Genomic DNA, 14,861 nt, shown 5'->3' with positions numbered 1-14,861 from the left:
TTTTTTCTTATTTGGTAAGAAAATTGACTTATTTACCCTTTACTTTTTGAGATAATCCAAACCAATGGTAACATCTCTTTATATTCTCTTTTATACTTTACTTACTAGTTTAGAACCAGTGCAAAGTTGCACGGGCATATATAGATAATATATATAAAAAATATACAAAAATACACTGTATCATTTGACTATACATTTTATATGGTAGATGATACAGAATCCATGTACTCCAAAATCAAAGCAAATCATGTACATTTCACATAATGATTTACATTATTGAGAAAAATATACATTCAAAAATCAATCTCACATAACAAAAAAAAAATGATGTTACTTCAACATTCAATAGAACAAAGTATACTAATCCCTCAAATAGAAGAATCACACTAAAACTGAGTAAATATACATCACCATTAACAGAGAAGACATGCTTACGTATGTGTGTCCACACTTGTATCACGTTACATTTAGAGTGTGTTTAGATTGAGTGATTTGGGGGAAAAGAAAAGGAGGGAGAGTAGGGGATTTAAAATTACTTGTTTGGATAGGGAATGAGGATGGAGGGAAATGGAGGGGGAGATATTTGGAGAGATTCAATTTCCCTCCTCCAAGCCTAATCAAAATCTTTCCACAATAGGCAAGATTTGAAGGGAAATTGTATCCAAATACCAACACTTCATTCCCCCTCCCCTCCCTTTCCCTCCTTTTTTCGTATCCAAACACACCCTTAAGAGAATTCTATTAATTGAAAACTAAACCCAATCCTTGTAATCCATTTCCGTTTCACACCCTTTTGTCGTGACTTGTTTTTCTAATATCCCCTACCGCCGTGGGGAATGCCTTTCATCTTGATAATACTTAAATAAACAGTCCACTTAATCAAATTCATCTTCAAACAGTACAACGCAACTGCAAAATAGTTATTCAAGATGAAATTGCAGCCTCAAAGAGACATTAGATATAAATCATATAATCATATGATGTAGCTATTCAAATTTTCGACAATAGTGCTATATTAAACTAAAGGCTTCTAAAACATGTAGTTTGCCCAGTTATAAACAACTAATCCATTTCATGTTCAGTTAGATGTGCAATTATCTGGATTCATGAAAATCAAGAATACGACAAAGTCCATTGTCCGACCCTCTTCTTACTCCACCATTTTTGTATGAGCCTGCTTACCCTCCTTATTCCACCATATTTGATACAAAGTAGGTTATGTCAAAGTTTAAATTCAAAATATACCTGCAAGAGTCGGCTTGATTTTGTATATCGTGGGAAAGATATTCATCAAAATGGCAATAGTTCAGGTCACTCCAAGTCTCCAACAACCATGTTTTGTTTTCTAATTTTGTCTCTTAGACTTGGCCCGAGTAATGGAGTACATTTACTTGTGCTAGTTTGAAAGTAACCCTACATCGCAAATATAAGAGAAAGTCATTGAATTTGGGTGATATAAAAACAAATGCTTAAAATTTTTACATTTGTTATACCAACGTATGCACATAATGTTCATATCTAACCTCAAAACACCCAATGACAACACTTAAAAGTTTGATTATCTCGACATAATTTCGGATCAACAAACATGTAAACTACAAAAAATACAGCTTATTTTTTAAGCTCACTTCATAATCTAGTTAGTTGGTATCTTATTCCTCATTCTTTATAACTTGGGGGTAAAATATTTAATCTCATTCTTTAATTTTTAACGTCGCTACTAAAAGATCCTCATCCAATCGAATGAGGGAAAACACCAATTCTTGTATAAGACGGTCTATTAATAAGCTTATTGTAAGAAGTCTCACCTGACACCAATTCTTATATGAGACGGTCTATCAATAATTAACCTTATTCTCCCTTGTTTAGATACAAAAGGAATGAGAGGGGGAAAGAGGGAAGGGGAACGGAAATGGAGGAGAAATCAATTTAGGGAAAATATATCCCCATGAGTCAGTTATATGACGGCAATTTCAGAACTAAAAAAATCGAATTAGCGAAACAAACACCGTTTTTTTAAGAACACTGCAAAAACCGTAGTTCTCAGATCTCACCAAAAGTAAATTACAAAAGTTCTAAAGAAAGAACACTCATAATTAATATGAACCTGCATAATTGAAAAAGATGTACTGGAAAATGGAATGAACAACATATCAAGGAGAGGAGTCAAGCATAATATGCTCAATCCATAATAAGAGAAATTTATAGTTACTGGTTAAACTAAAGGAATCAAATGACAGGAGGAACTAACTAAAGACATTTGTTTTTTTATTAATAAATTAACAAAACGGACTATAAACCAACGTACTAACCAAATTAAGCATGGTAGATTGGTAGCCTAAAATTTATACATAACCGGAATGTTCAAAGTAACACCGCCTTACACAAGACTTAGCATTTACCATAAAAAATTTCATTAAATCCATCTAAAATAAAAAATATCCAATTCCGCTCAAATTTCAAATGCAAGAGTGAGTTTTTTCGACATCACACCAAACAGACAAATAAATTGAAGGTTAAGTTTGAGAAATAGAAATCATGAAATATATTGTGTACCTAGATTCTTCAGATAAATGGACAGAGAAATTCATATAATTGAGAGGGGTTAAGAAACTTTCGTGAAAAATATGAATGATTTTAAGGAAAGATTAACTGAGGGAGATGAGAAATGGGCGATTTCGTTCTGACGGAGCAGAAACATTGCAGTACATAGTTTAGGGTTTTTAGAGGGGCACTTGGGCGGGAAGTCGAATAACGACAGGTAGACATGTGTAAAGGTTTATGTATAGTGGTTTCTGTATTATAATTATATACTTGTTTAACACCCGTGCAAAGTTGCACGGGTATATATAAAAGATTTTAGAAAAAAAAAATAGTCTTCTCTCTGCTTTATCTTTGTGCTAAAAGCAATGATAAACAAATGAACGCGACCAAGGGAGTAGGCACAAGTTAGCAATGAGAAACAAATGAACACGAATTTGAAAGTGAGAAGAAACGCAAATCACAAATCTCTTATAAAAATAATTTCATACTAATTTCATACTTAGCTGAATAACCTCTTATAATAATACTGTAATAACTATTCACGTCATATTTTTTGTCTAATAAAAAATCACAAAAAAAAAAATTCATACTAATTTCGGTAAGTTGAATCAACCAACTTATACCAAAAAAAATTCCACTTCATTATCAGCATGGTCACAAATAGTTAATTGTTCGTGAACAAATGCAATAATAACAAACAGCTCTTCATTGTCATAAACAATATCTTCTCATATTAGGATTATATCCACAATTGTCCTAATCTGGCGGATGATCCTTGTGATATTGAAATCACTTATCCACAAGAATTGATGACAATTAAGCTCTTTTAAGGCTGACGAATTCTCAAGATTGAAGCTTTATTTTTATATTTGCCTCGCCTCTCCGATGACTTCAGCTGTTCTCCTCAACTTACTTCTAGACATCTTCCACTTTCGAGTATCATCGTCGATGTGGCTGCTAGATCCTCTTCCGTCAGATTGAAAAGATTACTATGTATTGCTAAAAAGAAAACATTATACAATAATAACATTAAAACCCATATATGTGCGTTCTATTATTAGCATGCAATAATAGTATAAATTGTTAAGTCTCCTAACTTGACCAAATAAAAATAAAATTTATAGAATTATGTAACGAAGAGTAATATGTCCGTCTATTGACTCCGTATTCTCAATAGCTCTTTGCAAGATCACCAGTAAAAAAAACTTTACTCATAAATGCCTTCTAAAGTTCTAAGAGGTAAAGTCAGTATGCCGATTTTAAGTGATGATACAACAACCGTAAACATAACATAATTAATTGGTTGCAATGGAAGTTCAGACTTGCAAGTTATAAAATTCTAGCTCCTGAAACGGTTGATAACTTTTGCCCTATCAGTCTGTGTAATATAATAATGAAAATTATTACAAGGTGTATCACTAATCGATTGAAGAAGTTCATGGGAAAACTAGTGGGAGATTTCCAAAACGCGTTTGTTCTCGGGAGGAATATTGATGATAATATTTTAATTACTAATGAAATATTACAAAAAATTTCCTCATCTAGAAATGGTAGGATGGCGTTTAAAGCGGACATGAGCAAAGCTTATGATCGTCTCGACTGGAACTTTATCAGAGGTACGCTGGTTTTGATGGGATTCCCATGTAACTTAATTCAGTTGATTATGAAATGTATTACGACGATGTCTTATGAAATTTTGGTTAATGGAATTCCCTCAAGGCATATCCGACCGAGTTATTGCGGCCTTCGTCAGGGCGATCCTCTCTCTCCTTATATTTTTGTACTGTGTACTGAAATTCTATCTTTAAACATTCTACGCATGGAAAAGGATGGTCTTATTCGAGGAATTAAGGTCAGCAGAAACAGTATCCCTATCTCTCATATGCTCTTCGCGGATGATTCCATGTTTTTTTATTGAAGGTAACTTTAAGAGTTGTGGTAACCTGAACAAAGTTATCAAGGATTATTGTCATGCCTCGGGTCAGGTTATTAATGATAATAAATCTTCTATGACTTTCAGCCCGTGCTCAAGTCTATCCTTTGCTCGTAAATGTTTGAAAACCTTCAATATTCCATGTGGACTAATATGGGTTCCTACTTGGGTATTCCTACTGATGTGGGACTTTCAGGGTGTAATAAAAGTAAAAGAGAAGCTTTTGAGTTTATCATTGACAAGGTTAGGAAGCGGTTATCTTCATGGAATTGTGTTCTTCTATCGTCGGCTGGTAGATTGGCTTTGATTTCTTCTGTCTTGTCTTTCTTTTCTGTTTACTTTTTATCGGTATTTAAAATACCGGTAAGTGTGACAAAAAGACTAGATGCCATCTTGTCACATTTTTGGTGGGCAGGTCACAAGAAATCTTCTTCAATTAGCTGGTGTAGTAGACGCTTCCTAAGCCAACCTAAAGGAAATGGTGGTTTGGGCGTTAGACGTATGCTGGAGTTCAACTAAGCATTTCTAGCCAAGATTGGAGGATAATGATTACTCACCCAGATTCTATTCTTAATAAGTCTATTGGTGCTAAATATGGCTTAAAGTGGCTAGATGGTGACCTGCTTTTTAATGATGGTAGGAGTAACTCCTCGTGGGGATGGAAAAGTACTGTTTGAGGCCTTCAGCTCATTAAACCCCTTTTAGCCTAGAACATCTCTCCATCTTCTGACCTCAATGTTTGGAATACTAGATGGGTCAATGGTAATATGCCGAAACCATTATGCCTAGAGCTTCTTACTGATTCCCCTAATTTGAGTAATTTAAAAATCAGAAATCTTATCTATAACAGTAACTGTTGGGACCAGAGATTAGTGTCTATGTCTTTTGACGAATCTTCTGCCAAAGACATTCTTGCTATTCCGATTCGATGCTCGGAAGGTAGCGACAACTTCTTTTGGTCGGCTTCGTCATCCGGGAATTATTCAGTTAAGAATGGTTATCAGATTGCACTAAAAAATTCCTGGAATATTTCAGCGACACCAAAGGACCGTTCAAGAGTTCCAGATGCGTGTATGTATGTCTTTCAAAAAATCCTATGGAACTTACCAGGACCGAAAAGTTGGATTATCCTTATTTGGAAACTTCTCACTGAATCGCTGCCCACTGGGGAAAGTTTTTTAAAGAGGGGTTTTGACGGCCCTTTCACTTGCTTACTTTGTGATTCAAACGAAACGGAGACGCCTGATCACTTGTTCCGTGATTGTTCCTTTGCTAATAGAATTTGGGCTGGAAGTCTTCTAGGGATTCGAGCTCAATCAGGCGATAATTTGAGGCTCCAGTTTTGGATTTGTAACTGGCTTTCTGTTCTTTCTAAGGCTACTAATAAACAATAGGCCTGTCTTTCTTTCTTGTGTACTATTTGGACTATCTGGGTGGTAAGGTGTAGAAAGGTATTTGATAATGCGGAGAGCTCCCTTATTGGTGCTATCTTATTATATCAAGATACTCTTAACTTGGCTCTTTCTGCTGAAGATAGGAAGCCGAGGTCCATTGCTGTTCAAACACCTTTGGAGGAAGACTTGACTAATCTTAGGAATGGGGTAACCATTCCTTTGATCCAGAGTTCTCTAAGCTGTTCGCGGTCTCATATTTTTGTGGATGCTGCGTGGTCTGCGGAATTGGCTGCTGGTTTTGGTGGGTGTATTATGTTAGATAATGATGTTGTGTCTGAATTCTGTATCAAGGGAAGAGCTGAGAATGCTGAGCAAGCGGAAGCCTTGGCAATTAGAGAGGCCTTGAAGTGGGCACTCTCTCGAAACATCCTTCATGTTAACATTTTCTCTGATTGTCTGCAGGTTCTTGCTCAAGTCCTAAAGTACTCTCAGCTCAAATATTGGACTAGGAATACTGTTGACGACATCATTGATCTAGCGAAAAACTTTCATTGTAGTTCCTTTACTTATGTTCCTAGAATTTGTAATAGAGCCGCTCATAGGTTAGCTAAGCGTACTATTAAAATGTAGAACTCCTTAACCCGATTGTCAAAAAAAAAAAAAAAAATTCTAGCTCATGAAAAAGACTATGTTCATTGAATTTCCTCAATTAATTATCTTGATTAAAAAAGGCCATAAGAAAGACTATGTACATTCAACTTCCTCCTCAACCCCGTCATTTGTCTACGTCCTTGAGTCTTGGAACATCACATAACTTTGTTGTTTATACTCTAACTTAGTATAAGCACATTCTTAATAAAATAACGCATAAACATGATTAGGATTTTGAACATACCTTAATGACATATAAGATGGCTTGGTAGCACTAACTAAGTCCGTAACATTTGGGTTTTACCGTGACATGTAATAAGCGATTGATATTTAATCAACTCGGCTCCCTATACTATTAAAAAAAAGCTATTTTAGAAACCATGGTTGCTTACTTCTTCCTAAACTCAAACCATAACTTGAAATGATGAATAATCTCAAGGCTTCAATTAATCTAAAGTAATAAATGAATAAATATCATTGTTAAACGTATTAGACGGCATATCTACATCATGGAGTAAGCAAAAGAACTGTAAAGTATAACGGAACACGGAAGTATTTAACAGAACCATAATAGATTCTGAGACGATATGATTTTTGAAAGGGATAAAAACATATAGCATTACAATAGTTAAATGTATGCATAAAATGATACAATGAATTCGTCGCCGGGTAAGGAGTATGAATTCGCCATTGATGAATTGTTATGAATACGAAACTGAAAACAAATAGAGGCGAAAGAACACAATGAATTTGTCTTTCTCACTTAAGGTTACAGAAAACCAATAATAAAATAAAATATGTCAAAAACCTTACCTACTAACCACAAAAAATAATTGTTTTCGACTCTCTGATCAAATCGGTGAAATATGCTTCGAGAAAAATGATACAATGCACATGATTATGTTATTCATAAGGATATATGAAAAATGAATGAATTTATCATTAGAAACCCATTAGTTAGGTTTTCTGAAAGGTAAAATAGTGAAATTGGAGAAGATGAAAAATGTAATATAACTGAGGAACTAAAGGAAACATGAGGTGCGCAGGGAAACATTAATTAGAATTAGAATGACGGCTGGGTAGATGAAATAAGAGTAGCAGTAGTTTAGGGTTAGTAGGATTAGCGGGAAAATAATGAATGTGGAAATGACACGTGTAAAAGATGATGTCAGCTGGTTGTTGTTTTATAATTTTGTATAGAATAGATAGATAGATAGATAGATAGATTTTACCCCTTACTCTTCTTTTTACCTAAAAACTTGTGCAAATGGTCAAGTTACCAATCAATTGGATAGGAGGGAGTATTAGAACCTAAGCATGACACCATTTTTAAGAGCAAGAAAGGATGATAGCCGCGCTGAGCTCGAGCCGATCTTGAGCTCCCCCGAGTTTGAAAAAGTTGAGCTCATTGTGGACAAGACCCTCGGGAACTGCGTCCGCGGGATCCACACCAGGCATAATCGACTCGAGGTTCTTTCGAATCGAATTAAGACAAATTAGAGTCGCCACCAAGTTTTTTGGGAACTTGGAACCGTTCAAGTCAACTTTACACCTTTCATCGAAAAGCATAAAGCCAATCGACTACGAGTGATTAAAGATAAAGACTTGTACCCTATATCACTCGATTTGAATGACTCTCGTAATCCAATGGTATTTAGACGGATCCACAAACCATAGATCTTGAGTAAGGGGTGAGGGTACGTGTTGGGAAGCCCATAAGGACACCCAACCCCGCCCGTCAATAACGGCCTCTACTAAGTCAAGTGTCGGAGTTCAAACAAGGTCATAGCTACTGCGATGTATGATATGCAAACGTTGTTTTAACCCTATCATGTGACAACAATTTCTATGTCGTTTTAGATGCAACTAAACTAACTTTGTCAAAGTTGTAATTTAGCATGTGGGTTGATTGATCTAGCAACATTCAAACGAAACAAACAAGGCTTAAAGGGAATGGGGGAGCCGTTGGGATCTACCTATTACAAACCAGGCATTTCATGCCGACACAACAACAAATTAAAGATACAACTCGATCTAAATACAAATGCTACATACGACGCAATACGTGACAACACACACGGCCGTTTGGCCTTGAAAACCGTGCACATGAGGGGTGGCCCACGGCTCACATGACCCACGGCCTTGGGTCACTCCTCGTAATGCGTGCTCGCGCTTAATCTCATCGAATTAGACATAGGGCTACGCACCAAAGCATGCATTAGCATAAACCGGGCCATGTTGCTTTAGACAACACGCGGTTTACTACGCTTCTACAAGCATCGGGAACAACCGTCTAACCAAACAAGACCAAGGTTTTTGAAGAGGTTTTGACTCAAAAAGAAGTAAAACAAACTTGAAAGATTACAACTCGATAAACAAACGATAAATTACAAGCTAACAAACGACAAAGAACAAAAGGTATAAAACAAGCGAGACAAAGAAAGACGTGGCCAACCCCACGGCCTAAAGCCACGGCCCAAACCAACGGCCAAGAAAAGGCCAACCTAGTTCCTAAGTTAGATTCATTGGTTAGATCGAATGATTGCGAAAAGGGATAGGAAACAAGTTAGAAAACGAGGTAAAAACGATGTTGATTGATTGTCGCATGAGGGTGCATTCTACACGGCCTAAAGGGTCTAATTAGGTCAAATTCGCTAATTAATTTAACTCATCGAGTGTCAATAAGAAGATGCTAATCACGCACTCTTATACTAGCGAGAAATTAGGTGAAAGAGAGAGATGCATTCAATTATTTACAGAATCGTCGATTGATTTTATAACTTACGTCGAAGCCACCTATCGTGTCTAATTAGATTATTAAATTAATTTAAAGTCATCTAAATACGTCATAGGTTAACAATCAGAGGTTAAACTAACATACAACGGGTCCTAGGGTATGTCGATTTGGCCGAAACAATAAGGGGGTCGAAAGCGAAGATCGAAGTTAGAAACTTGTTTTATTTATGCCCTACCTTGAACACGAGGATATGTAAATGAGACGGGGGTGTACGACCGACAGAAGTAGCGGTTTCTTTTCCCATCTCAAGTCAACGCGGGTGTTCATGGTGGTACTTTAACTCATACTTGGCCTAACTAGTTTCATAGTTAATTTAAAACAAACGATAATTAAAACGAAAAACAAACAAAAAACAAGACAAATAAAAAGCATAAAAAAACAAAACAAAAAGAGGAAAGAGAAGGGGATTTGATGCACCCTCAACCTACATGTATCGTTGACACCGTCTTGGGTCGTAATCGATGGTAGATTTTATCTCGAGAGGCCGTCGTCGACGAAGAATAAAGCAAACACGCGTTTTGGAAACTTTCTGGACAGCGATTTTCAAACAGTGATATCTCCCTCGTTTCACGACGAAAATTCGATCTAAAAGATGTTTTGAAAACTAGAAAGAGAGGAGAACAAGGATCTTAAAGCAACCCCTGCTCGTTTTGGGTTATTGGGCACGAAAAACGAGCACAAACAGAACTGGACAGACAAGAAGAAACCGCGAAAACAGAGTGTTATTTCACTCTGTTTTTCGAGGGATTTCGTGTACTCTCAAGGGCAATTTGGCTCGTAATTCTTTGTCTAATGTGTAGATGGATGTTATGTGGTTAATTAGGAACAAGAAACTCGAGTTTTTATGGAGGTTTGATGGAAGAACGAAAGGGTTTTCGAAGAGGACACACAAACAGTTTCAGTTTGTGTGTCGGTTTTGTTTAGGGTTTTTGGAGGATGTTTAGGGTTTGTTTCTGAGGTTTAAAGCTTGTAGGTGATGGTTGGATGTATGGAGAACTTAGAGGAATGAATGTATGGTGAAGGGGTGGTATTTATAAGGAGTTAAAGTAGGTTAAAAGAGAGGGAGGGGCAATCGGGCTTCATCCCGTATGGCTGCTGTCCATCGGTTTTTGTGAGGGTTTGAGGGGGGTTTTCTTGGTGATTAAGCTAGGATAATATGGGTAGGATACTAGGGTATGGGTTAGGGTTAATGGGTACGGGTCTTGGTAGTGTTTGGAGCGGGTTTGGGCTCGGGAATTGGTCCAAAAAGGGGGGCCGCATTGGTTGCGGGTGCTTGTGAGGGTTTTGGACGAGAATTTGGGCCGTGGTATGGGGGTTCGAACAAGGGTGGATGGGTATTGGTCTAGGTGGGTTAGTGTACTCGAGATTCGTGCCAATTCGTAAAGGAAACGGGCTCAAAAACCGAGCTAAAATCGAGCTCAAAAACAAGTGTTCAAAACGGGTTCTTCGCTTTTAAAATCGATTTTTCAAATCAATTAACACATTGAAATAAATGATTTTTCAAACCAAATATATTCATAAAATGATTTTTCAAATCAATTATTTATTTTATTTTCAATAAAATAAACTTAAGAAAATAAATTCAAAATAAAATAAATTGAATTTACCTAAAAAACCATAATTTAAATATCATTTAAATTAACAAAATGAACTCACTAAAAAACATTAATTTAAATATCATTTAAAATAATAAAATGAATCATCGACGACGCCCATTCTACCTCGTAAACGAGCTCCAAATAATGACAATGACAACTAAAGAATACATGTGTCCTATCATCATCGGGTGTTTGTCGGGTTCTCTATAAATTCCAATATCGACGGATACGGGTATCTACAGAGCCCCCACTTTGACTGAGGCTTGGACAAGGCGAAAGTCAAAGTATACCCCAGGTCCCTTTCGACCTGAGGATTCTTCGGGTCGTTTATAGTCCATTAGACTTGCGTATATAAGCTCGCCAGCCATAAGAAGAGATCATACCTGAAACTTCGTTGGGGATTGCCTCTTGCTTCTGTTGTGTCAAGTTGTCATCGTTGGTCATCGACCCATAAATTGCCTAAATGGTGGGTTGAGCCTTATCCTTAGGCGCCTACGTATCCGTTTCTGACGGAATCAAACCCGCATCGTAGTTCGGCATCTGCTGACACATGCCCAAAGTTTATCATCTGCTGGCGTATGTCCAAAATTCATCATCTGCTGACATTGGCCCAAAATTTATCATCTGCTGGCGCTTGTCCGAATGGGACGGGACTTTCCAAGGAGGTTGCCGCCGCTTTCATCATTTGCTTTCAGCTACGGAATTCTTCCATTTCATACTCTTGTATTGAATTGAATTCTTGGTGGATGTCATCCTTTGCATCTTGATAATGGTCTCTGAAGCCAACGGCTTCAGAGCCCCCAGTTTGCAATGGCTCTAAAGTCGAAGACTTTAGAGCCCCCAGTTGAAGCATGTCCTGCTATAATTGAAACACAAAACGCACTTGCAATAATCATCACATAAGCACATTTGGATCATCGATCTTGAAATTGGATCATTTGAAATACTGGGTCATCGACCCGAAAATTGAATTTGAAGATTTGAAATGTTTGGGTCATCGGCCCGAATTTTGAATTTGACATTACTTGGCATGTTGGGCCCTCGACCCAAAAAATTGAATTTGAGTTTTTGAATTTTGAAAGATTGGATCATCGACCCAAAAGTTTTTGAAATGTCGGAATTTTGAACTTTTGAAATTGAACCTTTGAAATTATTTTTTTTTGAAATCGAACTTTGATGGGTGAGCATGAAATACGACACAGACACTCTGTATGACTCGCAAACAACGTGGGCGTAGCCCGCTACTGTAAAACAAAAAAGGAAAATAAAACCGTAAGTGTGCACGGGTTTGAATTCAAATATGAACTTGTCGAGGGTAGAAATGTAAATCGGCCGTTCCGGCGCTCCCTAAAACACGATAAGTGTGCGAAAACCCGATGTATCATGCCAAAAACTGGTGTGAGCTGGGGCAGGCCTAAGAGGCGCGCGACCCAAGGCCCACACGGCTCAAAAAACGGCACCCTAGGGGTGTCATCCTAGGTGATTCCTTCCCTTATACTTTCTATATATAAGGAAGAGCTATACTGCCAAATTTATTCTGCTTTTCCCCCAAACTGGTGCAAATAACATAAATCATTATGAATAATCTAGCGAGTGCTATGCGAGCATGGGAGACCGACTTCACTAGCGCAGAGAGACAAGAATTAAAGACCGTTCACTTGGCGCAATTACTTCCCTTACGCCAAATCCCCCTTCAACCTGCGCTGTTGGAACACTGCCTTAGCTATTGGGATCCTTATAACCATGTCTTTGCTTTTCCCGAGGGGGAGATCTGCCCTCTACCTGAAGAGTTTTCTGCCCTGGGAGGATGGGATGCTGAGGCCATACCGGCTATTCCTAAATTTCATTCAGGATGGCGTGGAACATATCTAGACTGCCTTGGCCTTTCCAGGACGGAGTCTGAGGGGATAGTGACTGGTGACGAAGTCAACCTTTTTGCTATTCATAGGAGATTTTGTATCTTGCGGAACAGTACTTCACTGCCAGCGTACTGCCGCAGGGCCTTTGGATTGATCATGTTACACCTTTATGTCTTCGAAGGTAGGATGAACAAGACAACTTGTGTAGGACAAGCGAAGCTTTTGTCTATTGTGTCTCAGATGGAGACGGGACATAACCCTTCCTGGATTATTCTCGCCGAAACCCTTCGAGGTTTAGATGCTAAGAAAATGAACCCTGGTGCCGATTGGTCGGGATGCTCCCGTCTCTACCGCAGTAACAAGATCTATTCTCCTGATTTCGCATCCTTGATTAATTTTCCTTTTATCACAATTCTTGTCACGTTTTTGTTGCATTCTGCCACGATTTTGTCACGATTTTGCTGCATTCTGTCACGATTCCGTTTTTTCCCTTCTTTTGCCTTTTTTCTTTTTTTTTTTTCTTCCGTTTTTTCTTTTTCCTTTTTTTTTCTTTTTTCTTTTTTTTTCTTTTTTTTTCTTTTTCGTCTTTCTTTTGTCTTCTTTTTTTTTCTTTTTCTTTTTTTCTTTTTCGCCTTTTTCATTTTTTTCTTCTTTTTTCAGGTGTGTCTTTGCGAGAGATTTTGGCTTTTCGCCCCGCCGCGTGAGCCCAATTCGTATCTCGCTCGTATGCTGACGATGCGTGCCAAGCGGTATGAAGACGAGCGTCAAAATGACCTTGCCTATTGGCGAAACAAATTGATGGGGAGGGGAAGGTCGCCCTCTGGCTTTGGTTCATGCCTTGGCTTCGCCTCAAATCCTTTACTATCCTTCCGGAAGACGACAAGACCAGACGTTTGCAACTACTGGGTTTAGAGAGGTCTATCCACATTTACCCTGACCGCGTCCTGCGTCAGATGGGCCGCAGACAAATGATTCCCAAGTGTGAGGCTGCCATTGCGGGACGAGCAAGAGCCGAATTCCTCTATATGTGATGATTGGCTCAAGAGGTGGGACCAAAGGCGTCTTTGGTACGTATCTGCGCGCCCTCAGACTACCTGGGTATCCCCGTCTTATACTAAATGGCTTAAAGAGAAAACCGAATCAGGTAAGGACTTGTGTCGGAAGGATGAGCTTGTCGACATCAAATATTATGACAGAAGCAAAAACAGTCGCGACTTCTTTGTTAACGATTTTTCGTCTGCATCTGGACCCGAAACTAAGACTGAGAAGACTCTTAAGACTGACTCACAGGCGACAGGTGTGTGGAAACGGTTGGGTTCAAAGGTGCACTCGGGCTCAGCCTTAGAAGGGAGGCTTGGTCCTCGCTTGAGTGTAAAAGATAGGCTGGGCCCTCGGGAGGAAATGACAATCCCTCCTAAGAAGCGCGCTAGACAGAACGCAACTACCCCTCCTCTGCAGGAGCCTCGGTCAGGTGACCCAAAAGGGAAAGGGAAAAAGAAGATGTAGGAGCCTTCAACTCCAATTTATTATTTAAATACTACTACTTATTATTTGTCGCTTGCTGTGTGTTGTTTTTTTTTTTTTTTTTTTTTTTTTTGGATGTTGTAATGGGCATCGCCCGATTTTAATAAGACTTACTATTTATTAAAGTTCCCAGTTTCTGCATAAAATTTCATTTTATTTAAAGGAAGGGTCGGTTGTACTCTTTTAAAGAGCTGCCTACGTATCTGTTATCAACAGAATCAAACCGAGCTCGCAGTTCCATAAAACAATTGCGCTACAATCATCGATTTATAACGCACAAAAAGCAGCGAAGCAAAAATGCCGCGGCCTAGACTCGCTCACGAGTACTGCAATTCCAAAATTTTATTTTACGACATTGAGAATGAGTTCTATGGATAGTATTTCTTCAGTTGATCCAAATTCGTCGGATTTGCGAAGTCGTTTCCATCTAGATCTGTTAGTCTAACTGCGCCTCCCGATAATATCTTCTTTACCAGGTAAGGACCGGCCCAATTCGGCTTGAATTTTCCCCTCGGGTCAATTGGTAGTAAAGCGCGAACGGATTTTAGGACTAAATCTCCA

The 14,861-nt window shown here is 38.2% G+C and overlaps 1 protein-coding gene and 1 long non-coding RNA gene across 2 annotated transcripts; one reads left to right on the top strand and one right to left on the bottom strand.

Moving 5' to 3' along the window:
• Nucleotides 1-240: 240 nt before the first annotated feature.
• On the bottom strand, nt 241-2,755 carry LOC141596683 (uncharacterized). Its single transcript, XR_012522563.1, has 3 exons — nt 2,557-2,755; nt 1,246-1,413; nt 241-909 (listed from the first exon to the last, which is right to left on the bottom strand). It is a non-coding gene; the product is annotated as an uncharacterized LOC141596683 (long non-coding RNA).
• Nucleotides 2,756-4,099: 1,344 nt separating this feature from the next.
• On the top strand, nt 4,100-6,501 carry LOC141649924 (uncharacterized). Its single transcript, XM_074458593.1, has 4 exons — nt 4,100-4,160; nt 4,465-4,720; nt 5,229-5,816; nt 5,919-6,501. Exons 1-4 carry the CDS (start codon nt 4,100-4,102, stop codon nt 6,499-6,501), a joined length of 1,488 nt encoding a protein of 495 aa, XP_074314694.1.
• Nucleotides 6,502-14,861: the final 8,360 nt, after the last annotated feature.

This window comes from Silene latifolia, chromosome 1, assembly GCF_048544455.1.
Source record: "Silene latifolia isolate original U9 population chromosome 1, ASM4854445v1, whole genome shotgun sequence".
In the NCBI taxonomy this organism is placed as follows: Eukaryota; Viridiplantae; Streptophyta; class Magnoliopsida; order Caryophyllales; family Caryophyllaceae; genus Silene; species Silene latifolia.
This window is presented reverse-complemented; position numbering and strand designations above follow the sequence as displayed.

Bases quoted from the DNA above. Each gene is read 5' to 3' on its own strand.
- LOC141649924 (XM_074458593.1), top strand. From the start codon at position 4,100: ATGGCGTTTAAAGCGGACATGAGCAAAGCTTATGATCGTCTCGACTGG. The intron at 4,161-4,464 runs GTACGCTGGTTT...TTTTTATTGAAG, and splicing joins CGACTGGAACTTTATCAGAG to GTAACTTTAAGAGTTGTGGT. The intron at 4,721-5,228 runs GTTAGGAAGCGG...TTGGAATACTAG, and splicing joins TTGAGTTTATCATTGACAAG to ATGGGTCAATGGTAATATGC.